Source organism: Carcharodon carcharias, chromosome 14 (genome assembly GCF_017639515.1).
Source record: "Carcharodon carcharias isolate sCarCar2 chromosome 14, sCarCar2.pri, whole genome shotgun sequence".
Classification (NCBI taxonomy): Eukaryota; Metazoa; Chordata; class Chondrichthyes; order Lamniformes; family Lamnidae; genus Carcharodon; species Carcharodon carcharias.
The window spans coordinates 71,026,701-71,054,457 of record NC_054480.1 but is presented as its reverse complement, the minus strand read 5'-3'; the positions used below and the strand labels follow the sequence as shown (position 1 = coordinate 71,054,457).

Below are 27,757 nucleotides of genomic sequence, written 5' to 3'. Positions count from 1 at the left end.
ATGTACTCCTTTCAAGTGAAGCAGCATTTCACTGGCATTTCCCCCAACTTAGTCTACTGCATTTGTTGCTCCCAATGCGGTCTCCTCTACATTGGAGAGACCAAACGTAAACTGGGCGACCGCTTTGCAGAACACCTGCGGTCTGTCCACAAGAAAGACCCAAACCTCCCTGTCGCTTGCCATTTTAACACTCCACCCTGCTCTTATGCCCACAAGTCTGTCCTTGGCTTGCTGCATTGTTCCAGTGAAGCCCAACTCAAACTGGAGGAATAGCACCGCATCTTCCGACTAGGCACTTTACAGCCTTCTGGCCTGAATATTGAATTCAACAACTTTAGATCTTGAACTCCCTTCTCCATCCCCAACCCCTTTCCGTTTCTTCCCCCTTCCTTTTGTTTTTTCCAATAATTTGTATAGATTTTTCTTTTCCCACCTATTTCCATTATTTTTAAATCTTGTATGCCCTGCTAGTCTTTCCACCCCACCCCCACTAGAGCTGTACCTTGAGTGCCCTGCCATCCATTCTTAATTAGCACATTCGTTTAAATAATATCACCACCTTCAACACCTCTTTGTTCCTTTGTCTGTGACATCTTTTGGTTATCTGCTCCTATCACTGCTTGCTTGTCCCTACAACCATACCACACCCCCCCCCTACTTGTCTCCCCCACCCACCCCCCACACACACCCCCCACCTTAAACCAGCTTATATTTCACCCCTCTCCTAACATTCACTCAATTCTGTTGAAGGGTCATGAGGACTCGAAACATCAACTCTTGTCTTCTCCACCGATGCTGCCAGACCTGCTAAGTTTTTCCAGGTAATTCTGTTTTTGTTTTCAATACTAAACAACACTGACTGGAGCATGTTGGTTATTAGTGAGGGCTATCAGAGTCCCATAAGTCAGGGATTAGTTGAAACGCACATTACTAAAAGTTTATAAAATTCCATGAACAGAAGCTGTTGATTAAGAATATAGTTATTCAAACTATGTCAAATTATGTTGACATTTAAATAGAATATCTATGTCATGACCAATCGCATTAGCAAAGATGGGTGACTTACAGTGAGATTGTGATAAACAGGAAGCTCCAGTTCGACAGTCCAATGTCTAAGGCAGTTGCAAAGGCTGTAAAAATTCAGTAGAAAAAAAGTCAGCACAATGAAGATGATCATTAGTTGATTGCTTATGACATTGTTTTCACCATTAGCATTGTATAGTACGATTACAGCTTCTCTACTCTAATCCTTTTCGTGCGCCTTTCTGCTTTTCTTTCCATCTGCCAAAATTTGTCTGTTTGCTTTGTTCATATTTTTTAATCTGACATTTTCTAGCATTCTTTCAACAAGATTCTCTGTCCCTCTCATCCAATTTCTCAATGTTACTATAAAGTTCTCAATGTTCACTTACCAACACTCAATTTTATTGTTTTCTCATATTTGATCAGTTATCTAATAAAACTAGCGTTCACAATCACAACTCCTTCTTTATCAACTGGTCCTGATTTCCACCATTCACATTTCTAATCTACCTATGATTTTGAATGTCTCAAAGATATTAAGCGTTCCTCAAAATTACTGCTTTCACTGTTTCCCGGGGTCAACACAACACTGTGCACCACCACGTTCAGGCTCTTAACCCTTCTTTTTAACAGTATCAACTTGCTCTCTTTCAGAGTTGGCCTGGTCCACAGTTCCATGATCATGCTTCCCCTTATCCGATACTTTAATAATATGTTTTATCCTTCCTCTCGGGTGTCAAGGATCACAAGCTTCATCAATGCTTAGATACCAACTTCCCTCTGGATCCTTCTTTCCCCTCACCTTCCACTGGTCCATCCCTTTTTCCAATCCCACCCCTACCCTGTTTTCATTATTCCCTCTGACCTTCCCTTCTGGCCCAAAATGATCCGACCTTACGTATGCCCCTACCACATGAATTTTGAGCTCGGAATGATGCTGAACTCTTCTTCCATTGCCTTCATCCCTGTGTCCACTTCTTCAACCAGCAGTCTCCCCCTGCACAGCAGACCTCTTCTTGCATTTTCAGAATTCCCATTCCATTGGACCCTTCCTTCTGGCCTCTTCCCCTTTCCAGAGCTTTTCATTGGGAACTGCTGGCATGACATCGGCCAGCTCAATTTCTCTGTTCCCCTTACTCACTCTAACCTACCTCCCCCTGAACTTGCAGCAGTTACTTCACTCAGGTTCAACCCTGACAATGTCACTGAACCTGCTGACAAAGGTGATGCTGCTGCTGTTTGGAGAACCATCCTCTTTCTTGCAGATGCTGAAGGCCAATGCACTGATACCTCTTCCTATCTTTCTCTGGACTATGACCCCAATTCTGAACATCAGGCAATAAGCTATTGTTTTCTGGACCATTACTAGCCTCATTTCCTCTGGAGATCTCCCCTTCATGGTCACCAACCTCACAGTCCCCCAACCCCTCACAGCTGCCTCTATCTGCTTCCCAAACTTTCTGTCTAAACTTTATCATTTGTCCCCCTTGTCCAATCCCTAATGGCCAACAGCTGTGCCTTTTCTGGCACCCTCAGCCACTTTAACAGTTTCCGGTTTCATTGCCCTAAACTCTTCCTTTTCACCACGAATGTCCAGTCCCTCACGCCCTCCACTCCCAACCTGATGGCATGCTGACCCTCCGTTTCTTCCTTCAACAGAACTACCATCTTCCTCCACCTGGCTGAACGTTCTCAAAATGGATAGCTTTCTCCTTTGACTCTACTTATTTCTTTCAAATAAAAGATGTTCTTATGGGAATATTTATGGGTCCTAGCTATGTGTGGGGAGGTTTTGTGACGCAGTGGGTAGCGTCCCTACCTCTGAGTCAGAAGCTCCGGGTTAGAGTCCCACATTGGGCCTTGATGGGCACAGAAGGTGCATTCATCATAATGCAGCCAACAGGTTGATTATCAACCTGCAAATCCTCCCAATACGCCCAACGCCGGTGGTAAGAACAGGAGAATCTCCAGGTTGGTATCAGGACAGAAGCAGTGAGACTAGGCAATTAAATTTTATTTTGTGTAAATTTCAATTTTGGTGGTCTAAGGCTCAGCAGCACTTAGGAGGCTACTTGAGCGAAGTAATAGAGGACCAACACTCATGGAACTACCTCAGGCTAATTTGATTTTGTACTGAGTCCAGTTTCACTCCAGCCTGGTGCCAAGCCACATTTTAAAAGTATAACAAACCGTAAAACTTTATAGGCTAAACTTTTCACTGCTTTTAATGAAGAGGGTAGACATTCGCACAACAGTGAAAACCTCACTGTCTGAGGAATGCTTAGGTCCAAACGTGCACACACATGATGCTACTTTTGACACGCACTCAGTGAGAGCGACAACCAACAATATAACTGCAGTGTGCCAGCTGAAAACAGTTCTTGCAAACCTGGTCCCAGACATTTCTTTGGGAGCCGGCTCCCAATTTACAAATTTGACAGGCTGAAAGTGCCTGGTATGGATGATGGGGGTTGGGGGTTTGGGGGGGGGGGGGGGAGAGACTGGGCGCAGAAACAAAAGTAGGGAATAATGTTACCTGTGGCAGCAACCTTCGTCATATATAATTTCCATGACAGACAGGTGCGTGAATTGCCAGTATACCACGAAGTGAGTGTTCGGCTTATTCCAGAGAATACAAAGATCATGATGAGGTGAACCAAAGTCATGAAGATAGGGTAATGAAAATTCTAAGAAATGAGGGAAAAATATAATATTACTTAAAATGCATTAAAATCAATTATAAATGTCTGGTGTTCTCACTGGGGATTTTGAATGATATGCCGCTCTATAAATGACAGGAATGTAATACCATGAATCATACAGCATATTACATAATATGTATTGTATTAATCAACTCAAGATCAAACTGCATCCCTTTAACATGGCAAAGTCTAACTGCTGTCATGTAAATACATGGTGAGGTCAGAATTCGGGATGAAATACTGGATTTATTTTTATTTTAAAAGTATTTTTGCTAAGGTCAGGGGTTGAAGGAATTGCAAACTTTGAGACAAGAGATTTTACTATTGCTGGGACATAGCTTTCTGCACATTGCAAGTGGCAGCCACTGTGCTTTTGAAACATGACAAAAAGTTGCATGTAAACAGATAAAAAGAACAAAATTCAGGGCTATTTTTAAATATACACAAAAATATTAGTTTGCTCTTCTCTCCCAAGTGGATGTGCTAAATATGCAAGGATATGAAGGAGTAACAAACTATTCGATCTTGGTGGGGAGTGGGGGAAATATCATGCTGATATCACCATATACACTTCCCACCATTTCAGCCAACAGCATCTCAAAGAGCTCATCAACAGTCAGCTAGAAGATTTAATTAATTAATTAATGTACAAACTTCTCAAATGTCCATAAAGAAGACTTCACCCTCTCCTTTAGGTGAGAAAAAATCAATTCAGTTAGGAGCTAATCAGCAGCAGTAATTCTAGCTGATTTCCCCATCACTTCCCAAGTCCTTGGGACCAATTGAATCCATGAGCACAAAAATTAAGGCTGACACTCCAGTGCAGTACTGATGGAATACTGCTCCATCTGAGGTGGCATCCTTCAAATTAAACACTAAACCAAGGCCCCATCTGCTTCCTCAAGTGGATGTAAAGGATTCTATGGCACTATTTCAAAGAAGAGCATGGTAGTTATCCCACATGTCCTGGATAATATTTATTCCTCATTGGCCAACACCACAAAATGAAGATTAATTGGTCATTATCACATCGCTGTTCGTGAGAGCTTGCTGTTCACAAATTGGCTGTCACATTTCCAACATTACAAATGTGACTACATTTCAAAAATATTTCACTGTCTGTAAAACACTTTGAGACACATTGTGAAAGATGCTATATAAATGCAAATCTTTCTTTTCTTTGTCCATTTTACCTTACTGCTGCATCAACTAAGATCACCCTATTCAGCAGAGACTACAAACTAAACCCTGGATCTTCTAGACTGTGTTGTTTAATGCTTGTCCTGCAATAATAACTAAGATATCAGGGTAGCAGCTCTGGCTTCTAACTGCATCACAGCACTCAGGAGATTCATGTACAATGAAACAAACTCCAACAAAAAAATCAAAGCAGTCTGAGATAGCATTCAGAACACAACAAACACATTTTAGTCCTCGATCGGTTATTCTGTATTCACTTTTGAAAGTCCAACCTGTGGGAACAGTAAGGAGCATTGTTGCCAAGCAGGGATCAGGAGACTACCCAGAGACAGCTAAAGATAACAGATGATAAGTCCAATAACCAAAGCTGCAAACAAATATGGAGTTTGTGGGAACAGCATAACAGTGGTTTGCAATGCAGGTGCAGGTCAACGAGTACCACGCTATTAAACAAAGTGAGATTTAATGCAGATCTTCCAAATCACTTTCATTTCAAAGGAAACACTATAATTTGTGATCATGCACCTTTTAAACAGGTCTGCACTTGTGTCATCACACTACCAGATTAGCTCGCAGATTTCTAACAAACCAAATGAATATTTGTTGGTTTGTGCAGCTGGTCAAATCTCCCTTCCCTTCCTCGTAAAGTACGCCTCAGGTCAGGTTTGCTCATACAACTTGGGAACCATGAGAAAATGTCCTGCTCTTTGTAAAAATAATCACAGATTAATAGGGGAGCTTTAATCGCCACTGTCCTTCCCTTGAGGCCCAATATGCAGTTCAAGTTTTTTAAATAAAGTTTATTATATTTCCTGGAAAGAACATCAATTACATCCTTGCTTTGTGAGACTTCGCCATAATCCTTTACAAAAGCACAGTTGCAGCTGATTGCAAGGTTTCTCTTCTCTGCATACTTTGTACAGCCCTGTGCACTCACAAGGGTTCACATTGTCATCAACCTTAATCAGGTTAGATCTAACTTACTGTTTCTAATCAGTTACCTACCAGGACACACACCAAGTGGGCCTGTCCTTTTTACAGTGGTAGCTCTCTTACCTCCGAGTCAGAAAGTTCCACATCAATGACTTGAGACATAAACTAGGCTGACAGTGTAGTACTCAAGCAGCATTAGTATCAGAGGTAATGTCCTCAGATGAGACATTAAAGCAAGGCCCACCTGCCCTCTCAGAGGGGTGTAAAAGATCCCTTGGTACTACTTTTAAGCATAGGGCAGTAATTCCTGGTTTTCTAGCCAATATATTCCCTTCAACCAACACAATTGAAAACAGATTATCTGGACTTTTACCACATTGCTGTTTGTGGAGCCTCGCTGTGCGCAAATTAGCTGTCATGTCTTCCCCATAACAACAGTGATCAAACTATTTGGGCAGGTATGAGGTCGTGAAAGGTGCTAAACAAATGCAAGTCTTTATATTAAATGGGGGTTTCTGCCCAGTACCTTTACCGTTTCAGGGAGAGCAGAGCACAACATTTCATCATGCTCACCTTCATCACCCACTTGTTGTAGAAGGTGATCCCGATGGAGAAGCAATAATAAAAGAGCACCAGGGTAAGGGTGAGCAGGGCTTTCCTCAGGAAGGACAGGCACAAGCAGAGCTCACTCATGGCCTTGCTCCTCTTCCTCCTTCTCCTGCTGTTCGAATGATTGTCCAGAATCTCCCAGTCCGACCTACTCAGGGCTCAGCAGTGTTTCCAGGCTGAGGGAGCCTCAACTCAGCCACCGAGCCGGTCGCCACTCTCCATTGCAACGGTCCCGCTGGCCCGGGGAAGCTGCCTGTCACTGACTGACGTGGCGCTCCGCCCCCTGACCCGCCAGGTCCCGTCCCTCTCAGTCCACGGCCCTGCCTCCTGACCTGTTGGGTCCCGCCCTCAGACGCCAGGCCGGCCCCTGACCCCGCCCCCTGACTCACTAGGTCCCGCCCTCAGATGCAGGCCGGCCCAAGGCCCCGCCCTCAAGGTAAGCACCGCCCCCGCTTGACCCTCGGACCCGCCCACTATCCGCGTACAGCTCCTTGGGAAGAGGGGCTCGGGAATGGAAATTTACTTTTCCCTGACTCAACTATCGGGGCAGGTCCTTTTCTATCAGAATTACCTGGAAAAACTCAGCAGGCCTGGCAGCATCGGCGGAGAAGAAAAGAGTTGACGTTTCGAGTCCTCATGACCCTTCGGCAGAACTAGGTGAATAAGGAAGGGATGAAATATAAACTGGTTTAAGGTGGGTGGGGCCACCTTAAGCCAGTTTATGTCGAAGAGTCATGAGGACTCGAAACGTCAACTCTTTTCTCCGTCGATGCTGCCAGGCCTGCTGAGTTTTTCCAGGTAATTCTGTTTTTGTTTTGGATTTCCAGCATCCGCAGTTTTTTGTTTTTATTTTTGTTTTTATCCTTTTCAATCATACTTATTGTTGTTTTCAATCTTCACCCATGCCAAAGGATTGTATTCTTGTTCGTTTTCCTTTTTATTGACAAGCGCACAAACCTGTCCCCAGAGCTCCATCATGTTGCTGAGGTCAAATAGTCACAATGAATCTACAGCTTAGGAACAGGGGTTCCTAAAAGTGGTCTCTTTTAGCATTGTTAGCAGTTTCCTCCTACTTGTTCGCATAAGCTTCCATTCCCTTCTTCCTCATGTTTCCTCCCCTTTAAAGATATCAATGCTCTTCGCCCCAAACACTCTCTGTGGTAGCGAGTTCCAAATTCTCAGCACTTTCTGAGTGAAGAAGTTTCTCCTGAATTCCTTATTGGATTTGTTAGGGACTCTCAGCATCTGCAGTGTTTTGCTTGTGTGTCATACTTGTGGCCCATAGATCTGGGTGTATGGTGTATATGAGAGGTAGACTCACATCTATGTCAGCACTGGTATGGCCAGGATCACTAGTCTCCTGTCTTACTTATGCCTCCAAGGAGCTGACCAATCTGCATGCCCTGGGACCTCGCCTAAGGCAGGCGTGCTAGTCTAAGTGAGGGAAACAACAGCCTTGCAAGATGCTGTACAAGGAGTGTCACCCTTTTGAAGTGCTCGAAACCTAGACCAGCGGTTGAGGTAGAACAATACACTGATCAAAGTCAATGGCTCAGAAGGCGCAACAGTAAGATGGTTGACAAATTCAGGGCAGGATCATGATGTTTAAAGACAAATAGCCAATCACCTTGAAGAGTCAGGGTATTCACAAAGAATCATCCATAGTTAACCATGGAATCTTGAAGTGTACAGTAGCAGTGGTGTAGAAAGACTTGGGCCCCCTGTGGAGATGTCTACTGTAAATAGGAACAGGGAAGAAGATTATCCAGGAAGTAAGAATAGCCGTGTCAATAATTAGGGCAGCCCAAACTCAGAAAAAAGGCAAAAATAAAAACAAAAACTGCGGATGCTGGAAATTGTTTCGTTTATGAACTTTGCAGAAAAAAGGCTACCATCTGATGATGCTATTCTCAAACCCAGGAAAGATCTTGAAAAATCAGAACTTGTAATGTGAGGACAGGCTACCGGAGTGGAAAAATAGACAACTACATGAAAGAGACGTTAAGACACAACATTGACATTTTAGAAGAAGTCTCTGAAGAAGAGTCATATGGACTCGAAACGTTAACTCGGTCTTTCTCGCCACAGGTGCTGTCAGACCTGCTGAGTTTTTCCAGCATTTTTTGTTTTTGATTAATATTTTAGGATTGGCAGAAGTTAAGTGGACAGAATCTGCGAAAATAGACAAAGAAAAGCATGTGATGATCTTCTCAGATGAAAGTGAACATGAGAATAGAGTTGGAATAATGATGACAAAGAAGGTAGCAAGAACCATGCAGGGATATTGCCAATATCAAAGAGAGTGTTTAGGCAAAATTCAAAGGGAAGCCAATGAATATTGTGTATTTATAACTGTATGCACCAATGCATGATGACAGTTATGAAGAAGTTGAAGTAATCCAAGAGAAGGTGCAAAAAGCATTGAAGCACGTGAAGAGTGGATCCCATAAGGGTGATTTGAACACAAAGCTTGGTGGAGAGAGGTGTGGAAATGTGGTAGGAGCTTATGGACTAGGAACAAAGGACAGCAGGGGTGAACACTGATACAGTTCTATAAGGAAATCAATTTGGTCATCTTGAATACACTCTTCAAACAACATTCAAGAAGACTGTACATAGGAGGAGTCTAAGAGATGTTCACAAAAATTAAACAGATTTTCTGATGATCAGCGTGAAGTTCATGAACAGCATCAAAAATGCCTTCACTTCCCAGGTGCAGGCATTAACTCAGATCACTGCCTGCTTGTAATGAAGATGAGATATAAAACTGAAAATCTGAAAAAGAAGTCCCATGAAAGACCAAGCCAACCTAGACAGCCTGAAGGACAAAGATGTGAAGAAGAAATATGCTGTGGAGGTTATTAATGAGTATGAAACTTTACTTCAGCAAGTGACAGATCAAGATCATAGGAGAAAACTAGAGGAAGACATTGGGAAAGGTTGTTTTCGGTCCCCGCTCCAAATTCTGTTCTGTAGCTACCAACTCCATCCCTCTCCCTGGCAACAGACAGAGATTAAGACAGTCTGTTCGCAGTCCTGGTGTCACAGTTGACCCAGGTTTTAGCTACTGACCACATACTGTGCCATCACTAAGGCCACCTATTTCTACCTCCGTAACATCATCTGACTTCACCCCTCCTCAGTTCATCCACTGCTGTAAAGCTCATCCATGTTCCCTGTAAGCTGTGTGCACGCATGCCTGTGCAGCAACCTGGAAGTTACTGCGCAGGCCATCCACAGGTCACTCCCTTTAAAGTACCGCACTTGCACAGCTGCACAAAAAACTTTACAGATACTGTGCACGTAATGAATAGGCCACACACAACAAAAAATAATTAGATGGGACATTGACTCTCATCCGAGTCTTTGTTATGTCTGGACTTGACTATTGTGCTCCTGGCCAGCCTCACACATCCTATATGGAAAATTGCCTGGGTACATCCAGTCCACAAAAAGCAGGACAAATCCAACCCTGCAAATTACCACTCCAACAGTCTCACCTCAATCATCAGAGTGCTATCAAGTGCTACTTGCACAGCAATAACCTTTTCACTGATGCTCAGTTGGGTTCCACCAGGGCCACACACCTACTGACATTATTGCAGCTTTGAGACATGGAGGGTCAAATGCTATTTTGATGTTAAGAGCTGTCACTCTCACCACACCACTTGAGTTCAGCTCTTTTGTCCATGTTTGGATCAAGGCTGTGACGAGGCCAGGAGCTAAGAGGCCCTGACAGAACCCAAAATGAGTGTCAGTGAGCAGGTTATTGCTAAGTAAGTGCCGCTTGATAACACTATCGACAACACCTTCCATCACTTTGCTGACAATCAAGAGTAGACTGAGGGGTGGTAATTGGCTGGGTTGAATTTGTCATGCTCTTTTGTAGTTAGGACATACCTGAGCAATTTTCCACATTGCCAGTTGGATGCCAGTGTTGTAGCCGTATTGGAACAGTCTGGCTAGGAGTGGCTAATTCTGAAGTACAAGTCTTCAGTGGGTTACGACCCATTGTTGGGGAACTGCTGCTTTAAATGCATTCTTGCGATTTGTTTCAACCTCTCCTTGTGGTAGTGAGTTTCACTCTGAGAAAAGAAGTTTCTCTTGAATTCTCTATTGGAATTCTATCCCTCTTAAAATGAACCCATTGCTTTATTTGGTTTTTTAAATGTCCTTATTGACATATGGTATTACTTTTGTGATTTGCTTTTCTGTATGCCAAGATCCATTTTCTCCACTTCCCCATATATTAGTTGGAGAATTCTCTCCTCCTTTCAGCAATATGTAGGAAAATTGGATTTAGATAAATCTTTGGTGTCTGCATGCGGTATCATAATTTGTCTTGCATAACTCCAATGATATCATCATTAGACAATATTGCAATCCTGAATGGGGTGATATTTAATCCTACAGCTATCATCCTGAGCCCGCAATTCCTTGGGTGACACTGCTTGAGCAAGTGGTGAGTATCAAAGTTTCATAGTAAGTACCAAAGTATTACCTCAAGTCTCCCTTCAGTGTACTGTGAAAGGGTTTCTGAATTTACTTGCTTTTCTGAATGATATGAAAAACCATAAGAACATAAGAAATAGGAGCAGGATTAGGCCATTCCGCCCATCAAGCCATTTAATAAGATCATGGCTGATCTGCGACCTCAATTCCACTTTCCTGCCCTTGTTTCCTTTAGTCCAAATTTTGATCGGCCTTTGTCTTTAATATACTCAACAGCTTAGCCTCTAGAACTTTTTGGGTAAAGAATTCCAAAGATTCACAACCTTCTGAGAAGATATTTCTGCTCATCTTGGTCCTAAATTGTTGGCCCCATATCCTGAAACTGACAGCGATAAAAACAAAAAACTGCAGATGCTGGAAATCCAAAACAAAAGCAGAATTACCTGGAAAAACTCAGCTGGTCTGGCAGCATCGGCGGAGAAGAAAAGAGTTGACGTTTCGAGTCCTCATGACCCTTCAACAGAACTGAAGTTCTTTTCTTCTCCGCCAATGCTGCCAGACCTGCTGAGTTTTTCCAGGTAATTCTGTTTTTGTCCTGAAACTGAATCTTAGTTCTGGACTTACCAGCCAGGGGAAAACCTCTCAGCACCTATCCTCTCAGACACCCCTTATAAGTTTCAATTAGTTCACCCTCAGTTTTCTAAACTCCAGAAAATATAAGTTAATTCTATTCAATCTATCCAGGAGAGTAAATTTTAAAAGCTTCTTTAATTGTCAGTCTTACATTCAAAATATTATACGTGCAAGATCTTTACTTCAGAGAAGCAGTCTATGTGCCATCCTTTGTCAGCTGTAAATAAGCCCAATCCTAGCAGTAAGGTGGAAAAGTTTGAGGCAATCTAATCCAGGGTCTTTAGCGGGACTCTTATCTGAAGAAGTTGTTTATCCAAGAAAAATTCTGGAAAATTTATAATTGACTGCAAGAGTGACCATTCAAAGCATGTCAGAAAGTGAACCATACTGTTTTAAGATTACACGGTTACGTCATTGAGAATTGGTGACAGCAAAATGACACAGAGCCCATATTTGGGGTTGGCAAGAAAGCTAAATGTGATTTTTCTTTGTAAAACAACATGGAAAGAGCATAAGGCACTTACTTTGTGGCCTTAAAGTGGCACAACGTGCATTTTGTGGTGCTCTGCTCTTGACAAAACAGATTATCATCTGACAGACTATGAGAAAACACCACAAGGATTTTTTTAGTCTATATATAAAGGTAAGAAAAAGAGGTCTTGTGGCCCAGTAGGTAACATCTCTGCCTCTGAGCAAGAAGCTACGGGTTCAAGTCCTGTTCCAGGACTTGATGGCCAAGGAAGGTGTGCTCATAATGCAGTCAAACAGGTTATGTATCAACATATAAATCTTTCCAACATACGCCATGGCAGGCATTAAAAGTGGGAGAGATCCTGGTCAGCCACATGATGGAAAGAAATTGGAGCCTCTGGAATGGGAATGGAATGGGTGACCATCAGTCAGAAGAAAGGTGTCAGGCAGTTAGTCAGGAAATCCCCAGGGTGCATCTCGCTTGAGAATTGATGATAATAAGGGGAACTGACAGGCGTTTCTGTGGCCGTGGACGTGACTCCAGGATGGAATGTTGCCTCCCCGGTGCTAGGGTCAAGGATGTCACTGAACGGCAGCAGGGCATTCTAAAAGGGGAGGGCAAACAGATAGAGATCGTGGTACTTATTGGTACCAATGACATGGGTAGAAAGAGAGATGAGGTCCCGCAAGCAGAATTTAGGGAGTTAGGAAGCAGATTAAAAAACAGGACCTCAAAGGTAGTAATCTCTGGATTACTTCCGGTGCCATGCGCTAGTGAGTATAGAAATAGGAGGTTAGCCCAGATGAATGCATGGCTGGAGAGATGGTGCAGGAGAGAGGGTCTTAGATTTCTGGAACATTGCGACCGTTTCTGGGGGCGGTGGGACCTGTACAAGGCGGACCGGAATGGGACCAACATCCTTGCAGGGAGGTTTGCTAGTGCTGTTGGGGAGGGTTTAAACTAACTTGGCAGGGGGATGGGATCCTGAGAGGAGGTTCAGCAAGGGGAGATGCACAGACACAATTAGAAGAGAAAGCAAATGAGTCTGGAAGGCATAGAAATTATAGGCCAGTTAAGGCACAAGGGAGTTTGGCAAGGTTGGATGGTATTTATTTTAATGCAAGGAGTCTGACGAATAAGCAGATGAGTTGAGAGCACAAATTAACACATGGAAGTATGATGTCATTGCTGTCACAGAGACATAGTTGAGAGAGGGGCAGGATCGGCATCTCAATATTCCAGGATATAGGGTCTTCAGGCGAGACAGGGAAGGAGGTAAAAGAGTAGGGGGTATCACAATATTGATCAAGGAACAAGGAATCAATTACAGCAGTAAGGAGGGATGACATCTTAGAAGGCTCCTCAAATGAAGCCATATGGGTAGAACTTAAAAACAAAAACAGAGCAATCACATTGCTGGGAGTGTGCTATAGGCCCCCAAACAGTCAGAGAGAAATAGAGGAGCAGATATGTTGGCAAATTTCAGAGAAGTGTAAAAATAATAGGGTAGTAATAGTGGGGGATTTCAACTTCTTCAACATTAACTGGGTTCATCATAGTGTGATAGGTTTAGAGGGAGCAGAATTCTTAAAATGCATCCAGGAGAGCTTTTTAAGCCAGTACGTAGCAGGTCCTACAAGAGAGGGGGCGGTCCTGGACTTAATTTTAGGGAATGAAGCCGGGCAAGTGGGAGAGGTATCAGTGGGGGAGCATTTTGCAGATAGTAATCATTATTCCATTAGACTCAAAGTTGTTATGGAAAAGGACAAGGATGGACCAGAAATCAGAGTTCTAAATTGGGGGAAGGCCAATTTTAATAAGATCAGATATGATTTGGCTAGAGTGGACTGGGAGCAGCTACTTTTAGGTAAAATTGTGTCAGAGCAGTGGGACTCATTCGAGAAGGAAATAGGGAGGGTATAGGGCCAACATATTCCAGTAAAGACGAAGAATGGGACCAACAAATCCAGGGAACCCTGGATGTCGAGGGATGTACAGGATTGGATAAAGAGAAAAGGTGGGGGGGGGGGGGTGCTTATGGCAGATACCAAGGGCTCAAAACAGCGGAAGCCCTAGAGGAGTATAGAATGTGTAGGGGGATCTTAGAAAGGAAATTAGGAGAACAAAAAGGGAGCATGAAAAAAGATTAACAGGTAAAATAAAGGAAAATCCAAAGTTATTTTACAAGTACATTAAGAGCAAGAGAACTACCAGGAAAAGAGTAGGGCCCATTAAGGACCATAATGGTAATGTGTGTGTGGATCCGGAAGACATAGGTAGGGCTCTAAATGAATACTTTGTGTCGGTGTTCACAAATGAGTGGGTATGGAAATCAGGCAGAAGGACTGTGATATAATTAAAGAAATTAACATAGAAAGGGAGGAGGTTCTAAATGGTCTGGCAGGCTTAAAAGTAAAGAAATCTCCAGGCCCGGATGAAATGTATCCCAGACTGTTGAGTAAGGCAAGGGAGGAGATAGTAGGGGCGCTGGCAATAATTTTCAATACCTCTCTGGCCACAGGAGAGGTGCCAGAGGACTGGAGGACAGCCAATGTGGTACCGTTATTCAAAAAGGGAGGAAGGGATAAACCAGGGAACCACAGGCCAGTCAGTGTAACCTCAGTGGTGAAGAAACTATTGGAAGCAATTCTGAGAGACAGAATTAATCTACACTTGGAGAGGCAGAGTTTAAATCAAGGACAGCCAGCACGGTTTTGTTAAGGGGTGGTTATGTCTGACCAATTTGATTGAATTTTTCGAAGAGGTGACCAGGTGTGTAGATGAGGGCAATACATTTGACGTAGTCTACTTGGACTTAGCAAGGCTTTTGATAAGGTCCCACACGGGAAACTGATAACGAAGGTAAGAGCCCATGGAATCCAAGGCAATTTGGCAAATTGGATCCAGAATTGGCTGAGTGGCAGGAAGCAGAGGGGGATGGTTGAGGGGTGTTTTTGTGACCGGATGCTTGTGTCCATTGGGGTTCCACAGGGATCGGTGTTAGGTCCCTTGCTGTTTATGGTATATATAAACGATTTAGACTTGAATATAGGAGGGTTGATCAGTGAGTTCGCGGATGACACGAACGTTGGTGGGGTGGTAAATAGTGAGGAGGATAGCCTTAGATTACAGGAGGATATAGATGGGTTGGTCAGATGGGCTGATCAGTGGCAAATGGAATTTAATCCAGATAAGTGTGAGGTGATGCACTTGGGCAGGTCAAACAAGGCACGAGAATACAAGATGAACAGTAGGACCCTGGGAAGTACTGAGGATCAGAGGGACCTTAGTTTGCATGTCCACCGGTCCCTTAAGGTAGCGGGACAGGTAGTTAGGGTGGTTAAGAAGGCATATGAGATACTTGCCTTTATTAACCGAGGCAAAGAATATAAGAGCAGGGAGGTTATGCTGGAACCGTATAAAATACTGATTAAGCCACAGCTAGAGTTTTGCATGCAGATTTGGAATCTGCATTATATGAAGGATGTGATTGCACTAGAGAGATTACAGAGGAGATTTACCAGGACATTGCCTGGGCTGGAGAGTTTTAGTTCTGAGGAGAGATTGGATAGACTGGTGTTATTTTCCCTGGAGCAGAGGAGATTGAAGGGGGACATGATTGAGATGTATAAAATTATGAGGGGCATAGATAGGGTAGACAGGAAGGAACTTTTCCCCTTGGTGGAGGGATCAATAACCAGGGGGCATAGATTTAAGGTAAGGGGCAGGAGGTTTAGAGGGGATGTGAGGAAGAATTTTTTCATCCAGAGGACGGTGGGAATCTAAAACTCACTGCCTGAAAGGGTGATAGAGGCAGATACCCTCATAACATTTAAGAAGTATTTGGATGTGCACTTGTGATGCCATGGTATACAAGGCTATGGACCTATTGCTGGAAAATGGGATTAGAAAAAGTACTCGTTTGACTGGCGCAGGCTCAATGGGCCAAAGGGCTTTTTTCTGTGCTGTAGACCTCTATGACTATCACTGGCTCTACCATTGCCATCCTTCAGAAAGTCAGCAGTGTCCTTCAGAGGGTTTGAATAAATGGGAAAGAAAGACTTGTCTTTGTACAACATGTTTCACAACCTCTGTACACCCCAAAATGTGTTTTAGCACCAATGAAGTATTTTTGAAATGTTGTAATATAGGAAGTGTGACAGCCTATTTGCACACAGCAAACTCTCACAAACTACAATGGTTGAAGGATAAATATTGGTCAGGACATCATGGAGAACTTCCCTGCTCCACTTCGAAATAGTGCTGTAGGATCATTTGTGTCTAGCTGAGAGGACAGACTGTTTAACAATTTATCCAGAAGTCAGCATCTGCAATAATATCAGCACTCCTGCAGTACTGTACTGGAATGTAAGCCTAGATCTTGTGTTCAAGTCTCTGAAGTGTGACTGAAACCTAGCTCGGAGGTGAGAGTGTTCTCACTGAACTGCGGCTGACACTTAATGTCAAGCAGTGTCACAGTCTGCTTCTGCAGGATAAAACAACCCTCGATGCTGCTTCTCCAGTGGTTCTGTTGCAAGTTAAAACAGGCAGTAATACATTTTCAACCTTTCCCAGTTTAGAGAGCTGGCTAATAAATATAAACTCTTGGAACGTCTGTGGGGGAATTTGACAGAGTGAAATGGTGTGAACGGATAAAAATGGCCGTTGATGCTACAGCTCTGGAGGTTCTGTTAATTCCCAATTAAAGTTACAGCAGGTGATCCAGAAAATCACAGAGAATTTCATGGTAAAATATCAATTTTTAAAAAAATGAAAATCCCAAATCTGTGATGGATACTGCTATACTCCAGACATAGCAGCTGTGGTTCAGTGAGTAACACTCTCACCTCTGAGAGTGAAGGCTGTGTGTTCCAGTCTCACTCCAGAGACATAAGTGCAAAATCTAAGCTGGTACTTCAGGGCAGTACTGAGAGAGTGCTGCAATGTTGGAACTCCTGTCTTTATGATGAAATGTAAAATCAAGGCCCTGTCCACTCTCTCAGATGAATGTAAAAGATCTCCTGGCAGTATTCAAAGAACAGCATGGAAATTCTTTCTGGTGTCCTCAACATTTATCCCTAGCCAACTTCGCTAAAAATAAAAAAAATACCTGGAAAAACTCAGCAGGTCTGATTGCATCTGCGGCGAGGGATACAGTTGATGTTTCGAGTCCGTAGGACCTGCTGAGTTTTTCCAGGTATTTTTGTTTTTATTTCAGATTTCCAGCATCTGTAGTATTTTGCTTTTATCGCTAAAAAATAAGGTTATTTTGTCATTAGCATATTACTGTTTGTGGGAGCTTGCTGTGCAAGTGCAAATTGCCTGTGATGTTTCCTGCATCACAATAGTGACGACACTTCAAAAGTACTTCACTGACTGTAAATAGTTTGGGATGTCCTGAGGTTGTGAAAAGTGCTTTTTTGTGGATTGTATTAAGAATTTGGTACTTGAATCACAACTTGAATTACCTGCCAGACAATGCTGCCAAAAGTTCAAAAGAACACAACCACTGAAGGAATTGCAACCGTTCATTTCCTGACATTCAGGGAAAGCTCTTATCTCAAGATGGAACTGGTGTGCTGAGGGGCCAGGCATGGTGAGCCACTTGTCCTCCTACTCTGTGTGGTGTGAGGCTCAAGAGATTTTAAATGGAGCCTGTCAGACTCACAGCCGGGTCCATTTTCTGGCCTGCGGGCAAGAGCAAGATTTCAGCCTCCTGCTCCTCCTGGATCACAAAGAAGGCTAAAAAAGTTTTAAATAAATTTCCTCACTGGGCCTCTTTTGGCCCTTGATGTAGCTGATGGCTGTTTTGGCCAGGCAGTGAAGGCATGTGCCACAAGTACTCACACGATCAGGCCTTAGGCTAAAATTGTCATTGTCCATGTGTAAAGCAGGACCCCATTGTATTCCAGCCAACTGAAATCAGTTTAAAATCAAATCCTGTGGGAAGGCAGCAGGGTCTGTTGGGGATGGGGATATGTCACCAACAGCCCTGTTGTTCATTTTTCATCGGGTGGGGTCTCTATTTTCCTGTTTAGTGTCACAGCAGGGACTTTTGCAAATGTGTCTCAGTTAGGCAGAAGCTAATAGAATCTTAAAATAGTACAGCACAGAAGGAAATTATTCATGCCTGAGCAGTTCCTGTCCCCTCCTATAGAGGGTCACTCACACACTTGGCAACAGGCTGTGGGCACATCATGTCTTGGCTAAAGAAGCATCAAGCCAGGTGGTTCAAGTAGGGGAATGACAAAAAGGAAGAATGGTCACTGAGAGCAGGCAATTCTTTCTGCTGCACGTTCTGCTGTGTCCCCGAATACACGTACATGGCAGATGCTGGATGTGCGGTCCAAGATTCGTCGCTGCAGTTCAGATCCCAACCGGGCAGAATCCTATTTACATTGTGTGGCTGCTGCCTGTTTCGGAGAGGTGTCTGTGGATTCCAGGATACATACATGGACAAAGCTCACTCAAACATTAGAAGCCGAGATCCACAGATTCACCAGAATGGAACTTAACTTAGATGGTTAAATTATGAGGACAGGTTATTTAGACTGGTCTTGCACTCTTGAATATAAGATATTTTGAAGGGTAAATTGACAGGGTAGAAATTGAGAAACTGTTTCCTCTGCTAGAGTAATCATTAAGATGGGATATATCTTTAATGCTAAGCTTTTCAAGATGAATTGAACAGGTACTTTGCATCAGTCTTCACTATACAGGATACAAGTAACAGCCCAGAAATAGCTGTAAATCAGGAAATGGAAGGGAGGGAGGAACTCAGAAAGATTACAATCACCAGAGAAGTGGGTTTTGAGCAAATTGTTGGAGCTGCGGGCTTACAAATCCCCAGGCTCTGTTGAACTTCATCCTAGGATCTTGAAAGTAGTGACTAGGGAGATAATTGATGTGTTGGCTTTAATTTTCCAAAACTCCCTAGATTTGGGGAAGGTTCCATTAGATAGATTCTTGATTAACAAGGGGGTGAAAAGTTATTGGGGGTAGGCAGGAATGTGGACCGGAGGTTACAATCTGATCAGCCATAATCTTATTGAATGGCGGAGCAGGCTTGAGTGGCCTACTCCTGCTCCTAATTCTTATGTTCATATGTAAGAGCAAAATCAGGAAGTATGTTTTCAAAAATAAAGGTGGTGGAATTCTGGACTTCATTCCCAAAAAAGCTTTGGATGCTAGAGAATAATTGGATCTTTCAAGGCAGAATTAGATATGTTTTTATTAGGTAAGGGAATCAAGAAATAAGGAGCAAATGGGGCTACAACACTGGCATCTACCTGGCAAAGTGGAATATTACCCAGGTATGTCCTGTCCAGAAAAAGCAAGACAAATCCAACTCGGCCCCATCAGTCTATTCTCAATCATTAGTAAAGTGCTAGAAGGTATCGACAACAATGCAACCAAGCAGCACTTACTGAGCAATAACCTGCTCACTGATGCTCAGTTTGAAAACCTCCTCCCTGGGTTTGGAGGTGGCGGGTGAAAAATACAGCAAAATAAGAGAAAAAGTTTCCGTTTGAAATTAATCGGGGACTTCCAAAACAGGTGACAAAAATTTTCCAAGCCAACATTCTGCTGCGAGAAACTGCATCCTCTATGTTGCCTGCAATAAAACAGCCTGCCGGTTCATTGGACCCACAGATGCCAACAGCCAAAGACATTATGAATGATGAATTCACCCTCTGGCTATGTGCGTTATTCCACATTCCCTCTGGCATCTGAATACTACCTGGCAGTTTTACCTGTAAGTAAAATCAGGGACATACTCAGTACTCACATGTAAAATTGGAAGATAATACAGACTCAGATTAACTGCAGACTCTACATGAGGTTATTCAACAGTTCAGCCTCAATGAATGACAAGTGATGGAGGCCAAAGTTTAACACTGCACCTGCTGTCACAATGATCTTTCACTTTTTGCTGAAACCAACAATGATTATCAAATGTTTGAAAATTAAATTGAAGAATCATTACCTTGCCATCAAATGCAATGTACAACTGCTCATTGGCCTCTTTGTGCTCTGTATAGGGGCCTGCCTGGGTGTGCTGGGGGTGCAGGCATCTCCAACACTCTTTTCTTGTGTAGTGCTGGTGCATCACCACACCTAGCAACATGATGACAAATAATTTGCATCATTCATATATCAGAGTTGTGAGGCCATTGCACAAATCTAATTCACTCTTTCATCTGTTTCCAACTAGACAGAGCTGCATTACCCACAGAAAGAGGTGTACTTATGTAACATTAAAATAACATTATTTCTCTTTTATTTTTGAGAGTTCCACAATTTCCTCCTGCAGCTTGTGGTTCATAGCCTCCAGCGGCTTCTTCTTGGACGAGGAGGCGATCAAATCTTCCTTGCAGCCATTCTCTCTTCCATTGTTGTTCTCAGGCCTCTGCTGCTGGCAGACTTCTCCTTCATTCTGCCAGAGGAGATATTTTTGAAATCATTTCATTTTGATTTGAAATCTCATAAACCATTTGCAACAAAAATCAATGAGAAGATGGCTGCATCTTTGAGTGTTCTCTTTGTCCAGTGCAGAGGTATTATCACCACTGCTGCTGTCCTCAATAATGCTGTCCACAATCTTGGGCACTCTGAACCTTGGGCCACTCTGTACCTTCCACCTGATTTCTTCATGGGTATCTACCTATGGATCAAGAACAACTTAACAGCATTGCATGGCACATTTTAGATTTACCTGTCTAATCATTTGGGGCATTATATTAAGCAAATGGTTTCCAAGTGCTGTAAGGTTCACAAACCTTCTTGGCCCTTTTGATAAAAAGCAAGTTTCCTTACATCTTTGAAATCTACTTGTGAGCATGAGCTAACTCGAAATCCACTTTCTACTCTACCTCTTGTAGTCCACCACTGTTTGATGGGATCCATCGCACCATACAGGGATTTATGATCAGTCACTGATGTGATGCTGTACAATTCGATGGATATACTGTTGATCAAGGAATTAATTAAGGCAAACTTGGATAGGCATTGAATAGTTAAATAAAAAAGAGTGGTCTACCCGTGAAAAAAGAGCAAAGATGTTATTTGAGTGTTTAAAGAAGTTTAAAACAGCTCCATAGCTTCAGTCAATTAAACACTCAGACCCGTCTCCAATAACAAAAACAGAATTACTTGGAAAAACTCAGCAGGTCTGGCAGCATCGGCGGAGAAGAAAAGAGTTGATGTTTCGAGTCCTCATGACCCTAGGTGAATCACCTAGTTCTGTTGAAGGGTCATGAGGACTCGAAACGTCAACTCTTTTCTTCTCCGCCGATGCTGCTAGACCTGCTGAGTTTTTCCAGGTAATTCTGTTTTTGTTTTGGATTTCCAGCATCCGCAGTTTTTTGTTTTTATTTCTGTCTCCAATAAAACTGTCAAATCCTCACTGAAGAAATTCAAAAAAAACAAATTTTCCCTCCTTCTTCCAAAATGCAATACTGCAGGGACTGGGAGACACTCACACTGCTGATTGGCAAACACTGTGGCCAATCAGAAAGCGGTATTTCTGAAGCTGGCCTGTCAGGGTGTGGTGGGCGGGACCTCCTCCAGCTGCATTCTCTCTTGGGCTCTGCCGGTCCGATTGCTGCTTTCATTGGTTCCAGGTAGATTGGGCGCCGAGTCCCTTCCACGCCCCTCATTAGCTGATAACGGTCGCTCCTGCCCTCCCCGGGTACTCACCTCACCCTCTCTCCTGCTGCTTGCTGACCTCCCGGTCGCAGAACTTCTTGTTCGGGCTGCTCTCCCTCCTCCGGATCTGAGCCGCTCATTCTCATTAAGGACTCGGGAGGTGCTGTCAGGAGGAGGGCGAGCAACCCAACAAGAGATTTAGCGATCGGGACCGCAGCGGGAGAAAGGCGTCGAATGCGGGGGAGGGCGTGATGATTACTGGGGTCATTACTGGTGAGGGTCATCAGATTGTCACAGAGGGGAAGGACAGCAAGAGGTTATCTTCTCCCATTGTATTTGTATGTTTTCTACTAATGTTCATCATTTATAAGACCATAAGACGTAGGAGCAGAAGTAGGCCATTCGGCCCATTCAGTCTACTCCGCCATTCAATGAGATCATGGGTGACCTGATAATCTTCAACTCCATTTTTCTACTTTTCCCTTGTGGGGAGGCGATGGTGTAATGGTATTGTTGCAGGATTAGTGATCCTCAAAACCCAGGGTAATGCTTTGGGGACCCAGGTTCAAATCCCACTCACAGCAGGATGATGATTACAAACACCACTGTCAACTGCTATAAAATCCCATCTGGTTCATGAATGCCCTTTAGGGAAGGAACATCTTCTGTGGGCTAGCCTACATGTCCACAGCAATGTGGTTGACTCTTAAATGCACCCTGAACAAGGACAATAAATACTGCTGTTTCCCACATCCTACAAATGAACTTATTAAAAAAAAATCTTCCTACTTTTCCCCCATAATCCTTGATCCCCTGACGGATTAAAAATCTGTCAACCTCAGCCTTGAATATGCTTAACTACCCAGCCTCTACTGCCCTCTGCAGCGAAGAATTCCACAGATTTTCTATCCTCAGAGAAGAAATTCCTCCTCATCTCTGTCTTAAATGGGCAGCTCCTTACTCTGAGGTTATGTCCTCTGGTCCTAGACTCTCCCACAAGGAGAAACAACCTCTCAGCATCTACCCTATCAAGCCCCCTAAAAATCTTATATGTTTCAATAAGATCGCCTCTCATTCTTCCAAGCTCCAATAAGTACAGACCCAACCTACTCAACCTCTACTTATAAGAAAATCCCTCCATACCCAGGATCAACCTAGTGAACCTCTGAACAGCCTCCAATGCCAGTAGATCTTTCCTTAGATAAGGGAACCAAAATTGTTCACAGTATTCTAAGTGTGGTCTAACTAGTGCCTTGTATAATTTTAGCAAGACTTCTCTATTTTTATACTTACTCCCTTTGAAATAAAGCCTGACGTTCCATTTGCCTTCCCTATTACCTGCTGAATTTGTATGCTAGCTTTTTGTGATTCATGCAAGAGGACCCCCAAATCCCTCTGTGCTGCAACTTTCTGCAGTCTTTCTCCATTTAAATAATATTCAGCTCCTCTATTCTTCCTGCCAAAGTGCATAATCTCATCTTTACCAACATTATATTCCATCTGCCAAGTTTTTGCCCATTCGCTTAACCTGTCTACATTCCTCTGTAGACTCTTTGTGTCACCCTCACCACTTGCCTTCCCACTTATTTTTGAGTCATCTGCAAACTTGGTGATAGTACATTCACTTCCCTCATCCAAGTCATTAATATATATTGTAAATAACTGTGGCCCCAGCACTGATCCCTGTGGCACTCCACTAGTTACAGGTTGCCATCCTGAAAATGTCCCCCCTTATCCCAGCTCTCTGACTTCTATTAGTTAGCCAATCCTCTATCCATGCTAATATATTACCCCAACACCATGGGCTTTTATTTTACTAAGTAACCTTATGTGTGCTACCTTATTGAATGCCTTTTGGAAATCCAAATATATTACATCTTCTGGTTTCCCTTTATCTATTCTGCTTGTTACCTCCTCAAAGAATTCTAATAAATTTGTCAAGCATGATTTCCCCTTCATGAAGCCATGCTGACTCTGCTTGATTATGTTAAGCATTTCTAAATGTTCTGCTATTATATCCTTTTTAATAGACTGACATTTTCCTAATGACGGATGTTAAGCTCACTGGCCTATAGCTACCTGTTTTTTGCCTCCCTTTTTGAATAAGGGTGTTACATTGGCAGTTTTCCAAACTTCTGGGACTTTTCCAGAATCTAAGGATTCTTGGAAGGTTACTACCAGTGCATTCACTATCTCTGTAGCTACTTCCTTTAATATCCTAGGACGCAACCCATCAGGTCCAGGAGGCTTATCAGCCTTTAGTCCTATTAGTTTCCCCTAGTACATTTTCTCTAGCAATAGTTATTGTATTTATTTCCAAACCCCACCACTTTTGGCCCTTGATTATTTTGTATTTTTGGTATGCTATTAGTGTATTCTACTGTGAAGACTGATGCAAATTATTTATTTAACTCCTCTGCCTTTTCCTGGCTGCCCATTGTTATTTCCCCAGCCTCATTCTCTAAGGTTTCATTGTTCATTTTGGCCTCTCTCTTCCTTTTTATATATTTAAAGGAGCTCTTACTATCTGTTTTTATATTGCTTGCTAGTTTACACTCAAAGTTTATTTTCTCCCTCTATTATTTTTCTGGTCATCTTTTGTTGGTTTTTAAAACTTTCCCAATCCTCTGGCTTACCATTAATCTTTGCCACGTTGTAAATTTTTTCTTTCAGTTTGATACTATCCTTAACTTCCTTGGTTAACCATGGTTGGTTTATCCCCTTCTTAGAATCCTTCTTCCTCACTGGGATATATCTTTGTTGTGTTCATCACTTGTATTTGTTTATTTCCTATGTTCATGTCTTGTATTTGTGGTCATGTATTTTAAAATTTTGTTCCACTTATATCTGCCACTTTTTCAACTCGTGCTCTTAATTGATGTCCATGTAAGTTTTACCATTATCCCTTCTTGACAGGGGTTATCAGAGAATGTGAAATTATTTTCCAATCACTTTGGATGTAAGGAATGCTACCAGTGAGTTATGATTGACAATATATCATGACAACCAAGGCAACTATAGCAATGGTTACTCCTATAATGGCTTTTCTCATGCTTCGCGAGAAAAGTTATTTTGATATTTTTTCCTACCCTGAGAAGTTTTCAATATAAAACAATTTAAATTTTGCCATTATGTGACCCCTTTTGTGTGACTGCACTCAAAAAAATCAAAAATTTTGAAATGGTTAAATGCACTGCATTAATAAACTTGTATCTGTGTAAAGCATTCATATATGTAAGGTGAGGAGATCAACATCAACATGCTCTTTGTAACACATTGCAAACTTGATGTGAAAATGTGTACTGACACACGAATGCCTTTTTGCCTTACTCAGGCAGTCTTAATACTTAAGTCAGCCCAGTTGGCTTCAACTGGTACAGTTTCCAGTTCAAAGAATCATTGAAGCAGCTACATGACAACTGGTTCCATTTAATTCCAACTGGTTCCAGTGTGCCTGTCAACTTTTTCTAGCAGAAGTCAACTGGTTCCAGTAAAATTCAAATGGTTACAGTTGAAGTCAACAGGACAAGTGGAATCACAACTGGTTCCCTGTTGTAAATGCCAGTTATTTCAATTGTATATGGTTGAACCAGTAAACAGGTTTACTAGCTTCAGTAAGATTCCAATGTCCCTGTTAAATCCAACTGGACAATGGGGGATACCAGCTGGTGTCCAGTTATAATGTCCAGCTATTCTAGTTGTGTTCAGTTAAAACTGGTTGTTACCTGTTATTTCAAAGGAAACTGATTATGACCAGTTGGTTTTCCCAACTGGTTCCAACTGATTTTTCTCCATGGCTCAAGGGTGTAATGGCCCTACAGTTCCTCAATCACCAGATTTATTTCAATGAACAACTAGCTACTTAGCTCTAACAACAAAAAAACTATAAATGGTAAATTATGTTCCACGAAATGCAGAATACATGGACTGCTTCAATGTGTGAGGAGTTGCGAATGATGCTGAACATTGTGCGATCATCAGCGAATATCCCCACTTCTGACCTTATGATGGAAGGAAGGTCATTGATGAAGCTGCTGAAGATGGTTGGCTGTAGGATGGTACACTGAGGAGCTCCTGCAGTGATCTCCTGGAACTGATATGATTGATCTCCAATGACCACAGCCATTTTTCTTTGTGCTAATCATGAATTAAACCAGTGGAGAATTTTCCCTCGATCCCCATTGACTTATTTTGATGCCATACTCAGTCAAATGCTGCCTTGATGTCAAGGGCAGTCACTCGCACCTCACCTGAGCAAGTGCTGCTTGATGGCACTGTTGATGACCCCTCCTATCACTTTGCTGATGATTGAAAATAGACTGATGGGGCAGTAATTGGCTGGGTTGGATTTGCTCTGCCTTTTGTGTACAGGACAATACCTGGGCAATATTCCATTTGCAGGGTAGACGTCAGCATTGTAGCTATACCGGAACAGCTTGGTTAGGGGCATGGCTAGTTCCAGAGCACAAGTCTTGCTGGCATGTTTTCAGGGCCCAATGCCTTCAGCCGTTTCTTGATATCACGTGGAATAAATCGAATTAGCTGAAAACTGGCAAGTGTGATACTGGGGGCCTCAGGAGGAGGCTAAGATGGATCATTCAGTTGACACTTTTGGCTGCAGATGGATTCAAATGCACTGAGGTGCTGGACTCCCCAATTATTGAGGATGGGGATATTTGGGAAGCCCCCTCCTCCAGTTACAAAAACAGAATTACCTGGAAAAACTCAGCAGGTCTGGCAGCATCGGCAGAGAAGAAAAGAGTTGACGTTTCGAGTCCTCATGACCCTTCGACAGAACTTGAGTTCGAGTCCAAGAAAGAGTTGAAACATAAGCTGGTTTAAGGTGTGGGGGAGGGGGCGGGAGAGAGAGAGAGAGAGAGAGGGGTGGAGGGGGGTGGTGTAGTTGTAGGCAAAAGCAGTGATAGAAGCAGATCATCAAAAGATGTCACAAACAACAGGACAAAAGAACACATAGGTGTTAAAGTTGGTGATATTATCTAAACGAATGTGCTAATTAAGAATGGATGGTAGGGCACTCAAGGTATAGCTCTAGTGGGGGTGGGGAGACCATAAAAGATTTGAAATATTTAAAAATAATGGAAATAGCTGGGAAAAGAATAATCTATATAATTTATTGGAAAAAAACAAAAGGAAGGAGGAAACAGAAAGGGGGTGGGGATGGAAGGGGGAGCTCAAGACCTAAAGTTGTTGAATTCAATATTCAGTCCGGAAGGCTGTAAAGTGCCTAGTCGGAAGATGAGGTGTTGTTCCTCCAGTTTGTGTTGGGCTTCACTGGAACAATGCAGCAAACCAAGGACAGACATGTGGGCAAGAGAGCAGGGTGGAGTGTTAAAATGGCAAGCGACCGGGAGGTTTGGGTCATTCTTGCGGACAGACCGCAGGTGTTCTGCAAAGGGGTCGCCCAGTTTACGTTTGGTCTCTCCAATGTAGAGGAGACCACATTGGGAGCAACGAATGCAGTAGACTAAGTTGGGGGAAATGCAAGTGAAATGCTGCTTCACTTGAAAAGAGTGTTTGGGTCCTTGGACAGTGAGGAGAGAGGAAGTGAAGGGGCAGGTGTTGCATCTTTTGCGTGGGCATGGGGTGGTGCCATAGGGGAGGGTTGAGGAGTAGGGGGTGATGGAGGAGTGGACCAGGGTGTCCCGGAGGGTGCGATCCCTACGGAATGCCGATAGGGGGGGGTGAAGGGAAGATGTGTTTGGTGGTGGCATCATGCTGGAGTTGGCGGAAATGGCGGAGGGTGATCCTTTGAATGCGGAGGCTGGTGGGGTGATAAGTGAGGACAAGGGGGACCCTATCATGTTTCTGGGAGGGAGGAGAAGGTGTGAGGGCGGATGCGCAGGAGATGGGCCGGACACGGTTGAGGGCCCTGTCAACGACCGTGGGTGGAAAACCTCGGTTAAGGAAGAAGGAGGACATGTCAGAGGAACTGTTTTTGAAGGTAGCATCATCGGAACAGATGCGACGGAGGCGAAGGAACTGAGAGAATGGAATGGAGTCCTTACAGGAAGCGGGGTGTGAGGAGCTGTAGTCGAGGTAGCTGTGGGAGTTGGTGGGTTTGTAA

The 27,757-nt window shown here is 43.1% G+C and overlaps 2 protein-coding genes across 5 annotated transcripts in view; one reads left to right on the top strand and one right to left on the bottom strand.

The window, feature by feature from the left end:
- Positions 1–6,752, bottom strand: part of slc35c2 (solute carrier family 35 member C2) — a 31,599-nt gene extending 24,847 nt beyond the window's left edge. The window contains exons 1-3 of the mRNA XM_041205270.1: positions 6,432–6,752; positions 3,560–3,710; positions 1,067–1,130 (exon numbers count right to left, since the gene is read on the bottom strand). Coding sequence (XP_041061204.1) covers positions 1,067–1,130; positions 3,560–3,710; positions 6,432–6,551 — 335 coding nt within the window. The 5' untranslated portion in view covers positions 6,552–6,752. The remainder of the gene's footprint in view (positions 1–1,066; positions 1,131–3,559; positions 3,711–6,431) is intronic.
- A 132-nt stretch (positions 6,753–6,884) lies between these two features.
- Positions 6,885–27,757, top strand: part of LOC121287411 (engulfment and cell motility protein 2) — a 214,453-nt gene continuing 193,580 nt past the window's right edge. For 2 of the 4 annotated variants that reach the window (XM_041205267.1, XM_041205265.1), the window contains exons 1-2: positions 6,887–6,903; positions 10,881–10,929. The gene's annotated coding sequence lies outside the window, so the exon portion shown is untranslated. Of the gene's footprint in view, positions 6,904–10,880; positions 10,930–27,757 lie in introns of all 4 variants that reach the window. The other 2 variants (XM_041205261.1, XM_041205268.1) reach the window with 2 other exon arrangements.